The 17,196-nt window shown below is 36.5% G+C and overlaps 2 protein-coding genes across 5 annotated transcripts; one reads left to right on the forward strand and one right to left on the reverse strand.

The window, feature by feature from the left end:
• Positions 1-9,608: 9,608 nt before the first annotated feature.
• On the forward strand, positions 9,609-11,026 carry LOC103963140. Its single transcript, XM_009375918.2, has one exon. It carries the CDS (start codon positions 10,067-10,069, stop codon positions 11,024-11,026), a length of 960 nt encoding a protein of 319 aa, XP_009374193.2. The 5' UTR covers positions 9,609-10,066.
• A 3,971-nt stretch (positions 11,027-14,997) lies between these two features.
• LOC103963118 (DNA-directed RNA polymerases I and III subunit RPAC2) lies at positions 14,998-17,196 on the reverse strand. 4 transcript variants are annotated; one of them, XM_048581143.1, is made up of 5 exons: positions 17,055-17,144; positions 16,756-16,802; positions 16,493-16,606; positions 16,062-16,138; positions 14,998-15,326 (listed from the first exon to the last, which is right to left on the reverse strand). In XM_048581143.1, the coding sequence occupies exons 3-5, from the start codon at positions 16,591-16,593 to the stop codon at positions 15,181-15,183; spliced, it is 324 nt and encodes a 107-aa protein (XP_048437100.1). In that variant the 5' UTR covers positions 16,594-16,606; positions 16,756-16,802; positions 17,055-17,144; the 3' UTR covers positions 14,998-15,180. The 4 variants fall into 4 exon arrangements, with proteins under 4 accessions (XP_048437100.1, XP_048437099.1, XP_009374168.1 ...); XM_048581142.1 differs by having other exon boundaries at positions 16,493-16,609; positions 17,055-17,124; XM_009375893.3 differs by lacking the exon at positions 16,756-16,802 and having other exon boundaries at positions 16,493-16,609; positions 17,055-17,196.

Here is a 17,196-nt window from a genome sequence, read left to right on the forward strand (position 1 = left end):
AGGAAACGCATTCTGTCCAAGCTCTTCTAACCCGAATGACGAACAACACTTATCTCAACAAGTCATAGAGTTGACAAATGCCCTCGCACATCAAACAACCTTGGTGAATCAGCTCTTGCAGCGTACCGAGATGCAAAGTGCCCCAAACGAGGTGTCCCAAAGTAGGACAAAGGCAGACGATGAACCTCTCTAGTAGTGTCCTGACAAGCAACTACTCAACCAACCACGAACTGAGCGTTCAGGCAGTGTACACTATTGACTAGGCCCTTGAGATAACGTATACTCTCGTCTTAGCGGGCGGATGAGCGTGCATTCTCAGTTAGGGCCATGGACGAGCATGGGGTCACACTCCGATAATCAATATGAGCAACCTTCCAGGCAAAATGTTCATTCGCGGTTAGGCCCGCAAGGAGCATCTTCCACCTTACATCGGAGTAGGCAGCACGAAGAACGAAGAGAAACAGTCACTCAATCCGGCTCAAGTTCAACCAGTATCTTACGAGAAATTCGCTCGCCTGCTAAGAACGTACCACATGCACCGCAGCTGCGACATAGACGACTTGAACACATAGAATAGTAGCCTAGACTAGCAGGTCAAGACCGAGATAGTTGAAAGCTCCGCCACCCCCAACAAAAGCAAATTCAGGAAGAAGTAGAGAGGCTCTTGACCGAACAATTGCTCGATTTCTAGGGCAATAAAGTTACTGACGAAGTGCTCCGATGAAACATAACCATTTTAAGCAGGTCGCCTTTCATTGACAAGATTGAGCAGACGAGACTATCCCACATAAATTGTCGAATACAAAGATTACTTATGTTTCGACAAAGGTAACAGTTCAGCCTAATGGTGCGTCGGGGGTAGACGAGTATCAAAAGGGCACACCAGCCCAACTACCAAGAACTGGAGGCATGCCTTGTTCTCAACACTCCAGACAATTCAATACTGAGGCAGCACATCACCAATAGCTGAGCATTACAGACCTAGTGGTCCAATTATTGCAACCTGGCCTAAGCCAGCCCCAGCTTTGCGCTCATAGCCATGCTTATCTGCTCCACGGCTCCCAGCAACCCTAAATATATCAGCATGGCTCCTAATTGTGCCTACCTACTCCACGGCTCCCGGCAGCTTAAATTTATCACCATGGCTCCTAATTATGCCTACCTGCTCCACGGCTCCCAGCAGCCGTGATCTATCACCATGGCTCCTAACCGTGCTGATCTTGCACCACGGCTCCCAACCTTGCAGATCTCGCCCTGTGGCTCCTAATCGTGCCGACCAAGCCCATGGCACTCCAAACTTCAAAGCATTCAATGATGGAGCAGAAAATAAGGCTTTATTAGCAGCCCTTGCTAGTGAAAGACTTAGCGGTGAAGAAGCTTGCAATTCATTCAAATTCTCAACTAATCACCAACCAACCCTGCCTAGCAGCCTAGGCGCTAGGCGCTAACCCACCACCTGACTAGCGCCTGGCATTTTTTAGAACCTTGCTCTAGAGGCCTTGGGTGTTCTCGAGGCTTCTTTCTCTCCTAATTAATGTTTCGTTTCTCAAAAAAAAAAAAAAAAAGACTAGACATCCAATGAAATCATGTAAAAAGATTATAACGTCTACCGTTAAGAAAACCTAACTATAATTGAATTTGAATAGTTTTTTTTTATTTCAAATATAAGTAGTATTCTAACTCTATCTCAATAAATTTCAGTCTACATTCAAACTCAATTTTACTATTTCAACATTTTATTTCACTCGAGTTTCTCTCTTTTCTAATATTAGACTTTTTTCCCTAATGACAGAGAATGAGAAAGCTATGACGCAGTGTAGAATATGCATTATTACATTTTTAACCTATTTTTATTATCAGTTATCTATTAACTTTGTGTATGAAGTGAGAGTATTTTTTGGCATTTTGAATGTTCACCTGTTCATCATTCTCACTTTATATGGATAGATTAACTTTGTGTATGAAGTGAGGGTATTTTGTGGCATTTTGAATATTTCATCTTTTTATCCTTCTTATGTTTCACCTTCTTATCCTTTTGAATGTTTCACCTTTTTATCCTTCTTATGTTTCACCTTCTTATCTTTCTCATTCCTCCACGTTTTGCTTTGGCAGTTCACCAATATTATAATCATATCTATTCTTTTCTTCTTTATAGTATCTGTCCATTTGTTCGTTTCGTCTCCAAATTAGTCTCAATTCTAGTTACAAACGTCCAGTGAAGAAGCGAAAAACTTATCCATCTTCTGCCACACTCACATGGAAAAGATTTGAGTGCTCAATTGGCAAAGAAGTATACGGTCAGATTGGTGTATATGTTTTTTTTTTTTTTTGCCTCTAATATTGGCTATCCTTTATGAAATTTTAAGGTAACTGTATTACGTTTGTTGTTCTATCGATGTATGGTAAGATGATGACGTTTGGTTTGGGTTCTTCATGTTTAGTTGTTTCCTTTGGTGCATAGAATCTCCTTTCATTTTGTTCAACCTTCATATTTTTGTCTCTTTAATTTGAAACATGTTAAATACATTTTGCATATTGCAATTTTCTTAAAGTTTGATCTCAACGTGGCACAAAAACCATCTTCTTGCATACACTTGGAGCTAACATTTGACTGGTGTGTACATGAAAATTGATTGTCAAGCTATGTATTATTGTATAACGAAAGGTTCAAATGTATAAATTAGTTTAATTTTTTTTCTCAATCATAAAATTACAAGCTAAGAATTATGCATAAATTTATAATTTATGTACTCAAGAATATACCTAGTGCATAAATTATTTAATTTCATCATCACAAATATGTAATTACAAATTCAGTCGTTGTTCATATTGTTCTCCGTTTAACTCTTTTTATTTTTTTTAATGAAAACTTGATATATCTTATCTTTTACATATTGGGCTTTTGTGTGAAGGAATCCAAACTAATTTAATTTACTATTCGATTTTTTGGGTTTCAATATGGTTAAGGATTACACATCAAAATTGTTTCTCCATGGTTGCTGCTGAAAACATGAAAGTTCCTAATGGTCTAATCAAAATGTTTTTTTGGTTTTATTCCCTTATTTTTTTTATTTCAGCATTGTTTATGGTGAGCACTCAATTCAGTTTACAAACCTGTAGAGTTCCAGATGTCTACAATTGGAGTAGACTATTTCCTTACTTGCTTGACAATTGCTATTTTTTAGTTCTAAAGAATCGATACTTAATATGACTATGTCATAGATCTACACCACTTAATTTGAAAGAAATAAGAATGGAGATCCTTATGACTACATTGTGTATGTGTATGACATATACTCAAGGAAATTGTATAATACCATTTGACCCGAAATCGTGAAACCTTCAAAGCTAATTGGTAGCTTAAGGTGACTACAATCAAAGAGATTGGTTGACTTGGAAGAACTCATCTTTGACGTAGTCTTTGTTTCAATCAATTTGAAGACTGTTTGCTACAACTAAATCGTGATTTAATGTTTGGACATAATATGAGTTTCCGAAACCATTATCAAGGTAGTCTTGATAATATATATCTAAGACTAGGAATCACAATTGTGTAAGTTGTAGAGATTCATCCATCATGAATCTCAGCAAGCTAGTAGGAACTATAAGTGTCTTATGAAAAAAGTTCAAATCGTTTGATTTCTCGTAAAGATGTAAATGAATCTTTCATTTACTAGGTTTACAAAAGATTAAATCATTTTTCTAAATTTGAACATATATATGATATATTAATTTTGAAAATGAAAGGAATTCTTCTTCGATAAAGTTATGACTTTAAACGTTCTATAATGATAGAATGTACATGGAAGAATTAGTCTATATACTAATCTATAATGATAGATTTTGAAATATAATTGGATTATCTCAATCCCTATTGATAGACGATAGATGTAGGAAGTTTCTCAAATGATAAACTTTAAATGGAATGACAATTCCTGTCAGACTGGGAAGTTGTTCTTCTAAAAGGGAATGTACCATTTGACTCCCAAAGAAACATAATGCGTAAATAAAATCCTTTATGCATATGCAGAACGTTGATATGAGTTGTACCAAGATCGGTACAAGACGATATCAGTGCAAGCCCAAGATCAGAACCATGACAACTGTCAAGTGAATCCTTACGTATTTAATAAATACTAAAGGATAGATTCCTTAAGAATGAGGAAGAATTAGAGTAACGAATGGAAGTGTAAACGTATTAGATTATGAATCTAATATTGTATCTATCATTAGATATCTCTTCATTATGACAGAAAAGGTAATTGGATATCTCTTTATTATGACCAAAGAGATATTTAGGAGGAAACACTAAAAGTAATGACTCTACTGTGCTCCATCATGCATGCAAAATATATCGTCATATAGAAGCTTACAACAATGTTGTTTGGATGAGAAAGTTCATTTATGAACTCTGCATTTGGTTCCAACCAGAAAGTGTCACTAGTGTACCCACACTACGATACTAATGGGGCGATAGCTCAAGCCAGAGAATCAATGTCTCATCAAGATCCGTACACAATTGAGAAACTGAACCACGTGATTGAGAATCATGTACAATGGTGATGTCGTTAATCTCAAGGTTGCTTCTATGGATGACATATAGATATCCACTATCTAGGCCTATTACTCAGCTAATTTTGAAATGAATTCAGAAGAGGTACTATCACTGATGACAAGCTGATTGGCTCTCGTGCAAGTGAGAGATTGTTGGAAATGTGCCTAAAGCCAATCTTATGATGATATTTTACAAACTTTTCACATGTTAAACTACTCTAGTTTAATATAAGGGCAAAGATTATTGTTTAAAGTCGTCTCATATACATATTATATGCTTGAATAATAAGTCTAAGGAATATGTAATTAAGAGAATGTGATCTAAAGAAGTTAGATTCATGAGACCATTCTCTTTCGTATACATATCCTAAACGTTCCTGACCATATGATTGTCAATTGGGTATTAACGGTCCATTAAGATCAGCACATGCTATGTCTTCTCTCAAGAAGAGTGATTGGTCTTGAGTCAATGGTGTGACTGACACCAAGACAAGTATGTAGGTGCTCAATAGAGAATGAGTCCACTGAACACGATCAACAAGGAGTTCTCATACTCATGTCACATGAGAACTCAAGGTCGGGATAATGCAAAGTAGTCCTTTGACATGAGACATCATAGTTAGGTCCTTGATCTTTGACTATGTCAAAGGCACTCTATCAGAGGGTGTCCACAACATAGTTGGGGTTAAGCCACTTAATTATACAAGCAAGTGAATGCATAAACAAGGGGTATCTAACCTTTAAACCGTTGAAGGAAAATACTCTATGATATGATTAAGAATATATGGCCAAATTATGAATGAGATTTAAGAAGTCGTTCCAAATCACATTCAAGGTAATCATATAAGTAAGAGGATCACATTGGATAGTAGGCATGAATAAACTATCAAACCAAACAATGTGGTCGAGAGTATTGTATTAGAGAAAGACCATATTGCATTTGCAGTCCCAAACTGAATAGGTTCTCCAACCTCTTCTGATTAGCTTGGATAACCATAACATACTGATAGGTGTCACTCATGACTTGTGAAAATCTTGAAGATGTATAATTACGAAAGGGAGAATTGAAAGTAAATTTCAATTCACAATCGATTAGTAATAGTTCTTCTATTCGCACATTGCCTCGCTAAAAGGAACCTAATGGATCGCACACCATGTAAGGTAATGATTGAATGATATAACAAGGATGAATAAGGACAATTAAATGGTTTAATTGTATATGGCAAGGATTAATTAAAAAGTTAATTAATGAAGAACGAAAGGTTCGTTTTAGGCCTTAAGTTAGTTTCGGGTTACAGGACTCAAAAGGGTTTTGGTTCACAAGGCACATAAGGTTTAAGTTGCGTGACAATTAAAACAAAATGGGCAATTAACTCACTAACAATAGGGAGGCGGGCTTTGCTTAGAGATGGAGTGGTTTTGAACTTATTACAAGTTTGCCACTCCATTGAAGGGAGGTATAAAAGTATCTTTATATCTTTTTCTTCATTTAGGGTTTCTGAGAGAACACAAGCTCTCTCTTTCTCTCTAGAGAGGCCGACCACCATGGGAGACATTGCTAGCATTTTGTCTTCCATGGTCACTCATCTTCTTCCTTCACCATCCTTGGTGTCGGAACTTAATTAGAGGTCTCTAACTTTGGAGACTTTTGGAGAATCCATTCACCCATCATTCTCCAAGAAATCATGGAGGAATGAAGCAAGAAATGAAGGCCCTCTCTCTTGGATGATTAGCCTTTCCTCATGCAAAGAGGATTCATCAAAGGTATACTATTTCTCAACTCACTTTGTTCTTGAGTTGAATCTTGGTTCACCATAATTACTAGGCTTTGAGTTTCATGGTTTAAGTTTTGTTTTAAAGTGCATAGAAACATGCTTTTGACATTTAATCGTTAAATGCATGCATTATGTTGCTTAATGAACTTAGTTTTTCACAATTTTTCCTTCAGAAGAATTCTTGGTGTTCTCTAATTTTTTTAATACATTCTTTGTAGGTCATAATGAATTTTTGGTATTTTAAATTTGTTTTCTTAAGTTTTAGAATGAAAACTATTTACTACTGTATCGAATACAACTTACTAAATTTTTATTTGATTGTACTTTGGAGAGAGTTGTCAATTGACATACAAAAGCAAGAAGAAAAGTAAGAGCCTCACTAACCTTCATGGCCACTTCAAAGTTTAAAGTACTATGTGATCAACTAATCATTCTAATTTTCTTTTCTAATATGTTGTTCTATTATTGCAACACTTAAAAACCTCTCACACATTCCAAACTCAAGCGAAATAAGAAATAAGTAAAACAATCTGCTATATAAGTGAATCAAGGGTTTGTAAGTCACATGATTAAAGAAAGGTCTTTTGCACTTGCAGAAGTAGGTGAATAAAGACTAGTTATTTTTAATTTGCTAAATAAAAAAATGTGGACATGGTCTAATGCACCAAAACACCTTGATCAAAATTCTTAAGGCATGGATATTTGATAAAAAAAAAATAGTTATATCTTATTTGTAAGATACTTATAAGATATATAACATATAATTTGGGCCTCATCGTTTACTCGGTTATCCTCAGGGTCGGCCCTATAGACTCCAAAACTGAATCAAATTGTTGAATTGGACTAGTTGGTTTGGTCCGTTGCAGTTTTTGTTATTTTTTTCTTCTTACAATTAAAGATAAAGTTAGTAAGTTAAATTGTTTGTTGTTAGGGGGAGGGGCATCAATGGGGTCGAATCGCACTAGGGTGTATAGGCATGATTACTTTATGTCACTGCGATAAAGCGTCATTTGTAGTTTTTGTTATTACCCATTAAGTGATGATGTGGCAAATATGAGATCTATATTTGTGCTGACGTGGCTACCACATTTGTGCCACGTGGCAAAAAAAATTTTATACAATTAAATATAATAATATTTACTCTATTAAAAAAAAAAAAAAAAAACCCAAACAAACCCAGAAACCCTCTGACCCACTTCTCCATCTCCTCGCTATTCACCTCCAATCCCTTATCTCTTCCCAGACCCACTCCTCCCTCTTCACCTACCGACCCTAACGAACTCGACCAACCATCACCTTAGCCCAACCGGAAAAAAAATTCACTCTTTTCTTCCCACCGTAAATCCACCACCATGAACTCGAGCCGAGCTCTCCGACCTCATGCACTTGAAGCTCGCCCAAGCAAATGGCTACCATTGTTGTCGCCGTTTGAAAACTCTGAACCGGCGAACCCAAGACTGCATCTTTTGAAACCCCTTCCTCTCGATCTGGTCACGGCCTCCAACCCACTACTCCTAATTGACTGGAGCTCGCAGGCCCCGCTCGAAATCGACTGCGTTCCCGATCTGGTCACCGCCTCCAACAAGTCAGCAGTGTCGATTACATATCGCAACGATGCCATTCCGAGGCGTTGTCTTCCTTGATTACTTCGCCTCTTTCAGTCGCGCTTGAAGCACTATCTCACTATTTTTCGGTGAGATCGATAAGATTTAGAGATTCTGGCTTGGGTTTAATTGGGGTTTCTGAATTTTGTGTAAAGATGTGAAATTAGTGTTGCTTTTGCTTTGTTTGATGGATTTGGATAAATAAAGCAGATTGCCTTCATATTCTGAAAAATTGCTTTGTTTGGGATTTTTGTTTTTATTGCTTCAGTATGTTTGAGCTAAGGAGGAAGAGGAGTATGACGACGTCATTAGGTAGTAGTGGTGGTGGTTGCTGATGGGAGTTTGAGGAGGAAGATGGCGGCGGCGGGACGTGGGTGAACTGGAGAAGAAGGGTGAGGGTGATGGTTTGTAAGGGATGGGAGGTGAAGAGGGAGGAGATGGAGAAGTGGGTCGGGGGGTTTCTGGGTTTGTTTGTTTTTTTTTATTTTTTTATTTTATTTTTAATAGGGTAAATATTATTATATTTTAAATGTATAATTTTTTTTTTTGCCACGTGGTACAAATGTGGCAGCCACGTCAGCACAAATGTGGATCTTATATTTGTCATGTCATCACTTAACGGTTTACTTAACAGATTTTCTAACAGAGATATGAAATTGAAATAAAATGATAAGTAAATGTATGAAATTGAATATTTTAAAGATATTGTAAGGTATTGAAATCAACCCCAAACCTAAGGGGGTAAAATGTAATTTATCCTTATTTATATGATATCCATAACAATATCTATAATAATGTTCATATGTGTATCTATATATTGTTAACATTGTACACCCAGAGATTATGATGATTACCTTGCACCCATAATGAATGGGTGATTGTAAGTAACACAATTCATAACTAAAGTTACAAACCTCTACGAAAAAACTCATCGTCTGCACTTACAGTCTAAATACACACTACACTCTCACTTTATCATTGCCGATATGCGTTAGCCATGTCCTGCTTCAGTGCTAACTTCTTCCTTCCTTTCTTGCCTTATTTTTTAAGGGGATGAAAAATTATATAAAATTATCCATTTAAGATGTGGGCTGGTTGGAAATTTTTACTAGAATATTGTTGTATGGTATAACCAGTTTATAACTTTATATGTCAAAAAAGAGTATTTCTGCTGTTAGGTTATGGCACTGATTCTAATATATATTCGTTCATATTCATGATCTGATTCTAAAATAATATCCGTTTGAATTTTGCCCTTGATTATTAAGTATGACAATTGTTTGCGTTATTTATTTTTTCGTAGGAGCCTTTTATCAATGATTTATTAGTCCTAACATCGTATTTCAGGATAAGTTTTTTGAAAAATTAGTCAAACCCAATCAAACTTTAATTAATAAGTTTTCGAACCAAATGAAAAAAATTAATAAGTTTCATGCTCAAAATAGACAGGATATAAGGAAAATTAGTCAAACTTACATATCATTATTGACGAAAACTTTTAATTGTTCATACCCAAAGAGGATGCATGTTTCAACAAACCCTGTGTAATCAATGTTAATCATCAATTAGGTCCAAGATTCATAGGATTTGAACAATAGTTAAAACATAATCTTTGAATCGTAACTAAAACCAACAGGAATTTTATTTCATTTTCTTTTAAAAATACCAACGAAAATTTAGTCCCCTTGTACTGTACAATGTCACAATATTTGGCTTTAGACAAACTTTGAAATTCAACCGCACGCAGAATAGTTTATAAAATCTCTCTTCCAAAATATTAAGGGTTTTACTTACTAAATAACTCTTCCAAGGACAGCAGACGTGTATCTATAAAATAAGCTAAAAATTATCTTGAAACAAAAATAAATAAATAAAGTAGTTTCCAAAAAAAAATAAAGATAAAAAAGACTAGGCATCGGATAAAATCATGTAAAAAGATTAAGGAAACATAACCATAATCGAATTTGAATAGTTTTTTAATTTCAAAATTTGAATAGCATTCTAACTCTATCTCAATTCCTCTTTTTAATTCTATCTCAATAAATTTGAGTACACGTTCAAACTCAATTTTACTATTTCAACATTTTCTTTTACTCGAGTTTCTCTCTTTTCAAATATTAGACTTTTTTCTCCATGAAAGAGATTGAGAAAGCTATGACGAAGAACATGGACAAAGATATCAAGAACAACAACAATGAAAAAGAAAACAACAAGAAGAGAAAGAACAACAACAAGGATGTTGGCCCCGATTTCGAAGCAGAAGAAAACGATATGCTCGCTCTCTCGCTCAACTCTAATCGTCCTCAATCAAAACCTCGTCTAATGCCACCAGTAGATACACAGCTAACAGCATCGTTGCCACTGCCGGTGCCACCACGATCATCCTCGTCACTGTCAGTGCAGCCAACACCCTTGTTCATACAAACCCTAATGCCTCAAAAACATTCATCTCATCCTCTCCAACTCTCATCCTCACACCCACTTTACATGACTACACTACAATCTTCCTCCTCCCCGTCCATGCCCTTGCCCAATCCCGGAGTTCCCACATCTCGTCATTTGCGTGCACGGCGGAACCCTACCCAAGGTCCGAGGGAGGGAAAGAGCGAGACTGTCCCGGCTCCCTTTCCGTGGGCTACCACAAGGCGGGCCATGGTGCACAGTCTGGAATACTTGTATTCAAGGCAAATCGTTACCATCACAGGTGAAGTGCAGTGCAAGCGTTGTGAACGACAATATAAGATGGAGTATAATCTGAAGGAAAAGTTTCTTGAGGTTGGGAGTTTTATTGCTGGTAACAAGAGCACGATGCGCGATAGGGCACCGAGTGTGTGGATGAACCCAGTTCTTCCTCCATGCAAGTTTTGCGAACAAGAGAACAGCGCGAAACCGATCATAGGGGAGAAGAAGAAGGTGATTAACTGGCTGTTTTTGCTGTTGGGGCAGATGCTTGGTTGCTGCACGCTTGAGCAGTTGAAATATTTCTGTAAGCACACCAAAAATCATCGAACCGGTGCCAAGGATCGAGTTCTTTATCTTACCTATCTGGGTTTGTGTAAACAACTCGATCCCAAAGGACCTTTTGATCGATAAATGATGAGAGAGGTAAGAGTCTACTGGGCGTGAGTGCTCTATCTATGAATCTATCAGTTGCTTCCTTTGTTAGCCTGATTTAGTTGCAGAGGTTTGTATTAATTAGTTTGTGGTTACATATTTCTTTCTTTTATTTTGTGTGTTTTTAATTTCATTCAAGTTTGCTTTCTTGTTTTTTAATTTTCTGGACTGAATAAAAATTTCACTTCTCAGTATAGCTGTTGGATTGCCGGTTAGTTTTTTAATTTCCATTTTCGCTAACTTCCAATACTTTGATGTACATAAGAAAATTTAGCGTCCAATTTTATTTCTCGAATTCCTGCATCTGGCTTTAGAACCTTGTGATGATTTAATTCAGTAATTTATTTTGGTACGAAAAAATTGTATTCTTTGTTGCAATAAACTTAGCTATGGTTGGTGACTTAATTATGAGTAAATCAGATTAGGGTATGAAGATGGAGAGAAATGGAACACAGGGAGCAGAAACAAAGATTCAGGGGTGTATTGGAAAAGAATTCAATTTGATTGTAAAACCGTATTTAATTATGTTTTTTAAATGAATTTTTCAAATGCAACTGGTATTCAATTCAGATTTTTATCCAATTATGATTTTAAATGAGTTTTTCAAATGTTATTCAATTCAGATTTTTAAGGATTCAATCCAAGTTTGGTGATATATGAATGGCTTTGAAAGTGTTTTTAGTGTTAGAGTGTATTCAAAACAGTGAATTTGTAAGATTCAATGAATTAGACGATTTTGATGTATTCTAGTCATATGCATCTATCCACTTATATGCGAATATTTAAAATACATAAATTTTGTGGGAGTTTATAATTACAGCCTTAGATTCCTAATTGAATACAACCCCCTAAATGAGGATATACTTCAACACACGCACACGCGCACACATATATATATATATATAAACCACCGGAACTATAGATTCCAGTGACTCGTGTACTCGACCTAACTTATGGGACTAAGATCCGCTTATGGGAGGAAGGGATAGCTGGTGTGCATACACTCTAAAAGATTAGAGAAGGAAACGAACTTGAAACTTTGCTACGTGTAAAGAAGGTGGTTTCGTTATTTCCTTTTAACTCGATCGGGCTTTTATGTTAATCTATTGCAACGTTGAGAAACTTGAGGTTTTAGGCTATACAGATTCAGATTTTGCTCGCTACGTTGACGATAAAAAATTGACTTGTGGGCACCATTTTTTAAAGGTTGGAGGTGCAATATATATCATGGAGTAATGCCAAGGGGTACAATTGCCACCTCTATCACAAAAGCAGAATTTATACGATGTAATGAGCTCACAAACCAAGATCTGTGATGAAAACAATCATAAGCAACATCATATATATAGTAGTGAACTCAATAGTAAGACCTTCAAAAAGTTCCTGTGATGACAAGGCTGCAATGTTATTCAGCACGTAAGAATAACAAGAAGATTGCAGCCTCCAGATTAATGGATGTTAAGCATCTTTTTGTACCATCTGTAAGAGTTAGGTTCGGTTACTTTTAATTTCTTCCAAACTTTCGTTCAATTTTAGTTTTTATTTGTTTATTGAGTGTTGTGGTTTAGAAATTCATTCTGTTATAAATAAGCTAATCTCATTTGATTAGATTGGCCATTTTAAAGTGGTTGTGTTCTCTTATCTTCTGAAGCAATTTCTCTCAGTTTGTTTGAGTGAGTTTCATAGCTTACTTAGGCAAATGACACATGAGATGCATGTGATGGTGGGAGTTAAAAAATGAGTCATTTGTAAAAACTGTAATGTAAGAGTGTGAAAGAGCGGAAAAATGAGTCATATTTACTAAAGAGAAATTTTATTTGAACCAAATATTTATTTCGCTACACCTAACTTGAAAATTAGATGTGCCTTGTCCAACCCAAAAACAATTGGGATAAAACACATTTTGTAAAAATACCTATATGCAAATCTTACTTGAAACCTAAACAAACCCAGATCGAGACCTTTCTGCAAGTCCTAATCGAGAACTTGCTTCCCGGATTGAAGAAGCCAACATGATCACTTGCTGACAATGGCATTTCAGTTTACTCTCTCTCACTACGAGAAAGTACGGCTTGCCCTACCAAATTTTGAGGGACGAAAGAAATTTCGTCGGTTAACAGCTTCTTCCCCGATAAAATCCCTCGTTTGTAGGGTTAGTATAGTCAACATTGTAGGTTAACTAAAAAGTCTTCTGAGACGGGACAATTTCGTAGGGTAAACCATATTTTGTTGGGAAAAATTTGGCGCTAAAGAAAAAATTTGGCGCGTACTTAATGAGATTTTTATGGGGCGGAAAACTTGTTCGACGCGTAAATTGTAGTTAACCGACGGACCTTTCCGTCGTGTAATATTTTTTGGTCGTCTAGAAAAGTCTACAGGTGATGTGTAAAAAAAGGGGAATATATAGTTAGGAGACGAAGTATTTGAATTCTCGCGACGACTGCTTCTGTCGGTAAGGTGTAGGTTACCTTTTAGCTCAGAGTCTGCTGCCTTCTTCCCCCATTTCCCCCTCATCTTTTTTCATTGATGTGCTTTCTGCAGCCCCGCGGCCGTCCCCCACTGCTTCTCTCTCTCGCTCTCTCTCTCCCTCCCTCCCTCCCTCCCTCCCTCCCTCCCTCCATCCCCCGTTGTATCTCACTCCATCTCTTCCTCTTCGAAATATTTGAAGGTTAGTTTATTTTGAGTTTGTCATTATTTTTTCCTTCAAATGTGTTATTTATGATTAGTTTTTAGTAGGAAGAATGAATTTATTTAGTTGTGATAACTGTATATGTTGAATTATATAGGATGTGAAATTTGTAGTTGTTTTTGAAATACATGTGGAGTAGGAAAACTTAATTTGTGCAGCATTAGTGTAGGAATTCGGGGTGTGGAACTTGTTATAACTTCATTCCATTTATACAAAGTTAATTATGTTGATTAAATTCGTATAATAAAATCGAAATATACCTTAGACTTGTTTGAGATTTTGTTGGACACGCGTGCAGGCGCAATATGCGGCTCCACGATCTAACTTAATCTTGAATTGTCCAGTTTGGACAGTTTGGGAGTGCACTAGTATGTATTTAGGGTTTGCGATGAACTTGGCTAAGTTTCGGTTGTGGAAAATTTGATTGTATCCTCCTATTGTTCTTCAAGTGCATAGTGGATATTTGTCCGTAATATCCACATAGTGCGCTTGGAGAACCCTGGGGAGATGCTACCGAACTTTTTACGATCAGAAATAGTCGGGTGATATGCAAACCGCAACACAGAAAGTGCACTTTTGAATGGGATAGGATCTTAACCGGAGGCATAATCAATCTTGTGAACAACTTTATAGCCACTTCCAACCTTAGAATCATCCAAATAGAAAATTTGTTCACCATCCTTGGGCAACAAAATATTGTTCGTCGCCTAAAATTTTGTTGCGCAAGTAGTTTTTTCTACAAGTGACAACCTACTCTTACCATCCTTTTTCCCCATCCAATTTGAAAACTCAACCATAATATATAAATATTTTTGCTCACCACACTCATCACCCTATTTATTAAGTTTAAATTTTGAAATTTGTATAGCTGCAGTAATGCTCACCACCCTCTTGCTCTCCATCCTATTTATTTGGATGAATTGTATGTACAGTACACATTCTCGTAGATGTGCTACGAAATGTGAGATCACAATTTGTTTTAATTTGAGGCTGAACAATTTGTATGTTTTTGGTACGTGTTCGGATTTCTTGGAGCCATTGATATATTTGGCGACAATGAAGGAGCGTCCTGCCACAAAACTTAACTATGACAAAAGCGCCATACAAGTGAAATATGCAGAAAAGTGGAAGGAGAGTGGCCAGATTGATGTTCTTATAGACGGCCAGTTTGCTGGAAGTCCGCATCTCTGCTTCCAAAACTGTAGTCCATCATTCAATGACGGAAAAGACCATGGAAATGTGAAATCCGATGGAAGCTGACTTCAGAAAGCATGCCAACCTATTTTACCAGAAATAGACAAGGAAAAGGGTACGAAAATATTATGTATCATCATATGCAACACCGTCATAAAATTTAAAGACACAAAAATCCTGCAACACCCAAAGTTTCGTTCTCAATCTGGTCCGACCATTGGGTTTGGCAACTTTAATCCGATGTCGAGGTTTAGTTATTTGAGTCGATATCCATGCCATTTACGGATTTACTCATTCGAAAATCAACAACAGCCTTGTCAAAAGTGCTCCTCACGTGTTGGCACATCACCATGAGATCCTGACATGAATCTGTGAATACGGTTTTTGCTGCATCACCTGTAAAATTTCATCAAACACCAAATGTTTTATGCATTAGAAACTCCAAGACTGATTCCAAAACACTAATTCCTTGAAGAAACACCAAGCGAGATCCTTCAATTTTTATGGAGTGATATGGGGAAGTAATTTTGTTTTGCATTATAACTACCTGGAAGAGACAACGGCTACAGTTTGATAAATTGGTTGGGCTCGAACCCATAACCTAAACTAGTTGGAAACCCTCTTTCTCAATCCCACATCACCACCACCGTTAGACCCAAGGCTAGATGGTGATGCTTACCCACCAAAGCACTTATATCACTCTTGCGATGGAAATAGGGCGATTCACATACACATTCAAGTAAGAACTCCATGAAAAATTAACAGAGAGTTGACGACGCTAAGATGACCAAATTAAACACCTGTTTCTATAGGAACTAAAGTTGCTCCAGTTAATTATTTGGTTCAGACTCCACAACTTGGCTCCAATACACAGATATGATTAGGCATTTGGCAAAGTATCAAAGGCACAACAAATTGAGTATTTTGGAGGCTGCTTAAGTGAAAACATTGTTGTCACATTGCTAATATAAGCAAAAAACAAATGCATACAGCCATCAGTATGACATCTCTATCTTAAAAGAAGGAAAAAAAAAAAACCAGAAATACATGCAAGGTTGCAATTATGGGAAAAAATGGTTGATGAAGAAAAAAATCATTGTAATAGTCCATGACAAGGTTTGGATGTGTTACCTGTTGTCTGGATTCTAATATTAACTCGGTTATCCGATGGATGAGGAATGCTGTACCCACAAAATTTTGTCCTTGGACTGCAACAGAACATTACAGCTTGGTGAGCATATCGTCGTTACACCATTTTTACCACCATTACTGCTTATTACTACATGATCCCTTTCAACTTAAACCTATCTTATGGCAAGATTTATATACTAACTCGGAAGATTTGTTCCAATAAACTTTCAAAGCATTTTCCACTGTGCTCATTCTACTTAAAAAGTCGACCAATAAAGCAAATTCGATTTCAGAGGGAAAAAAAAATTGATAAGGATTCAGTACATTTGATGTTTAGACAAGTAAAATTAGAGCTAAAACATCAAAGAAGCAGATTATTGATCCCAAAAGAAATAGTCAGATGTTTATTAAAACAATTAGAAAGCACTTACTCCTGGTTCAAAGTGAACCTGACGGCATTTGCAAATGTGTGATCCTCGTCAACCAAAGAAAATGTGGATTGGCTGGGATCAGTCAACGACCCGTGTTCCATTTCTTACAAAATCCTACTGCCAAACAGCAAAAAAAAAAAGAAAAAGAAAGCAGAAGCCAGAACAACAAATTCAGATTAAACCATTTACCATTAATAACATTCTGAATGACAGCCCGATTCAACACTCTCCGACATCGTATAATTTTGCTTCTACATTTTTACCTCTAAAGAAATATCAAACCCTCAAGGTGGAAGGTGCAAATTTCTTACTTTTGAAGCAATTAAATGCAAATGTCCGGAAAAAAAAAAATTAAAATTACCAACTTGTTACAATTAGGCAGAAAGTTTGGAAATTTATTAATTTATTTTAAAATTTCTGGGGTATAGAACTACTACGAACGCCACAAACGCAAAATTGAAATCAAAATCCCAAATGTATAACCCTAATAGTAGCAGAAAGCTAAATTGAAATTAAAACAACCCTAATTCAAAACTAAAATCCGAAAAAGAGTACAACTTACAGAGAGTTTAGGCGAAAAGCCGGGAACAAAGGATGCTGCTTGTGCGCTGTTCGTCTCTCGCTATGTCGACTGGAGAAAGAAGAAAGGGGCCGACGTGAGGGTTTAGGGTTTATAGAGCTTTTTTTGACGAATTTACCCTTTC

This window comes from the organism of the source record quoted next, unplaced genomic scaffold, assembly GCF_019419815.1.
Source record: "Pyrus x bretschneideri cultivar Hongxiangsu unplaced genomic scaffold, Pyrus_bretschneideri_v1 Contig16, whole genome shotgun sequence".
NCBI classification, from domain to species: Eukaryota; Viridiplantae; Streptophyta; class Magnoliopsida; order Rosales; family Rosaceae; genus Pyrus; species Pyrus x bretschneideri.

Bases quoted from the DNA above. Each gene is read 5' to 3' on its own strand.
- LOC103963140 (XM_009375918.2), top strand. From the start codon at position 10,067: ATGAAAGAGATTGAGAAAGCTATGACGAAGAACATGGACAAAGATATC.
- LOC103963118 (XM_009375893.3), bottom strand. From the start codon at position 16,593: ATGGAACACGGGTCGTTGACTGATCCCAGCCAATCCACATTTTCTTTG. The intron at 16,139-16,492 runs GTAAGTGCTTTC...GTTCTGTTGCAG, and splicing joins AGGTTCACTTTGAACCAGGA to TCCAAGGACAAAATTTTGTG. The intron at 15,327-16,061 runs GTAACACATCCA...GAAATTTTACAG, and splicing joins TATTAGAATCCAGACAACAG to GTGATGCAGCAAAAACCGTA.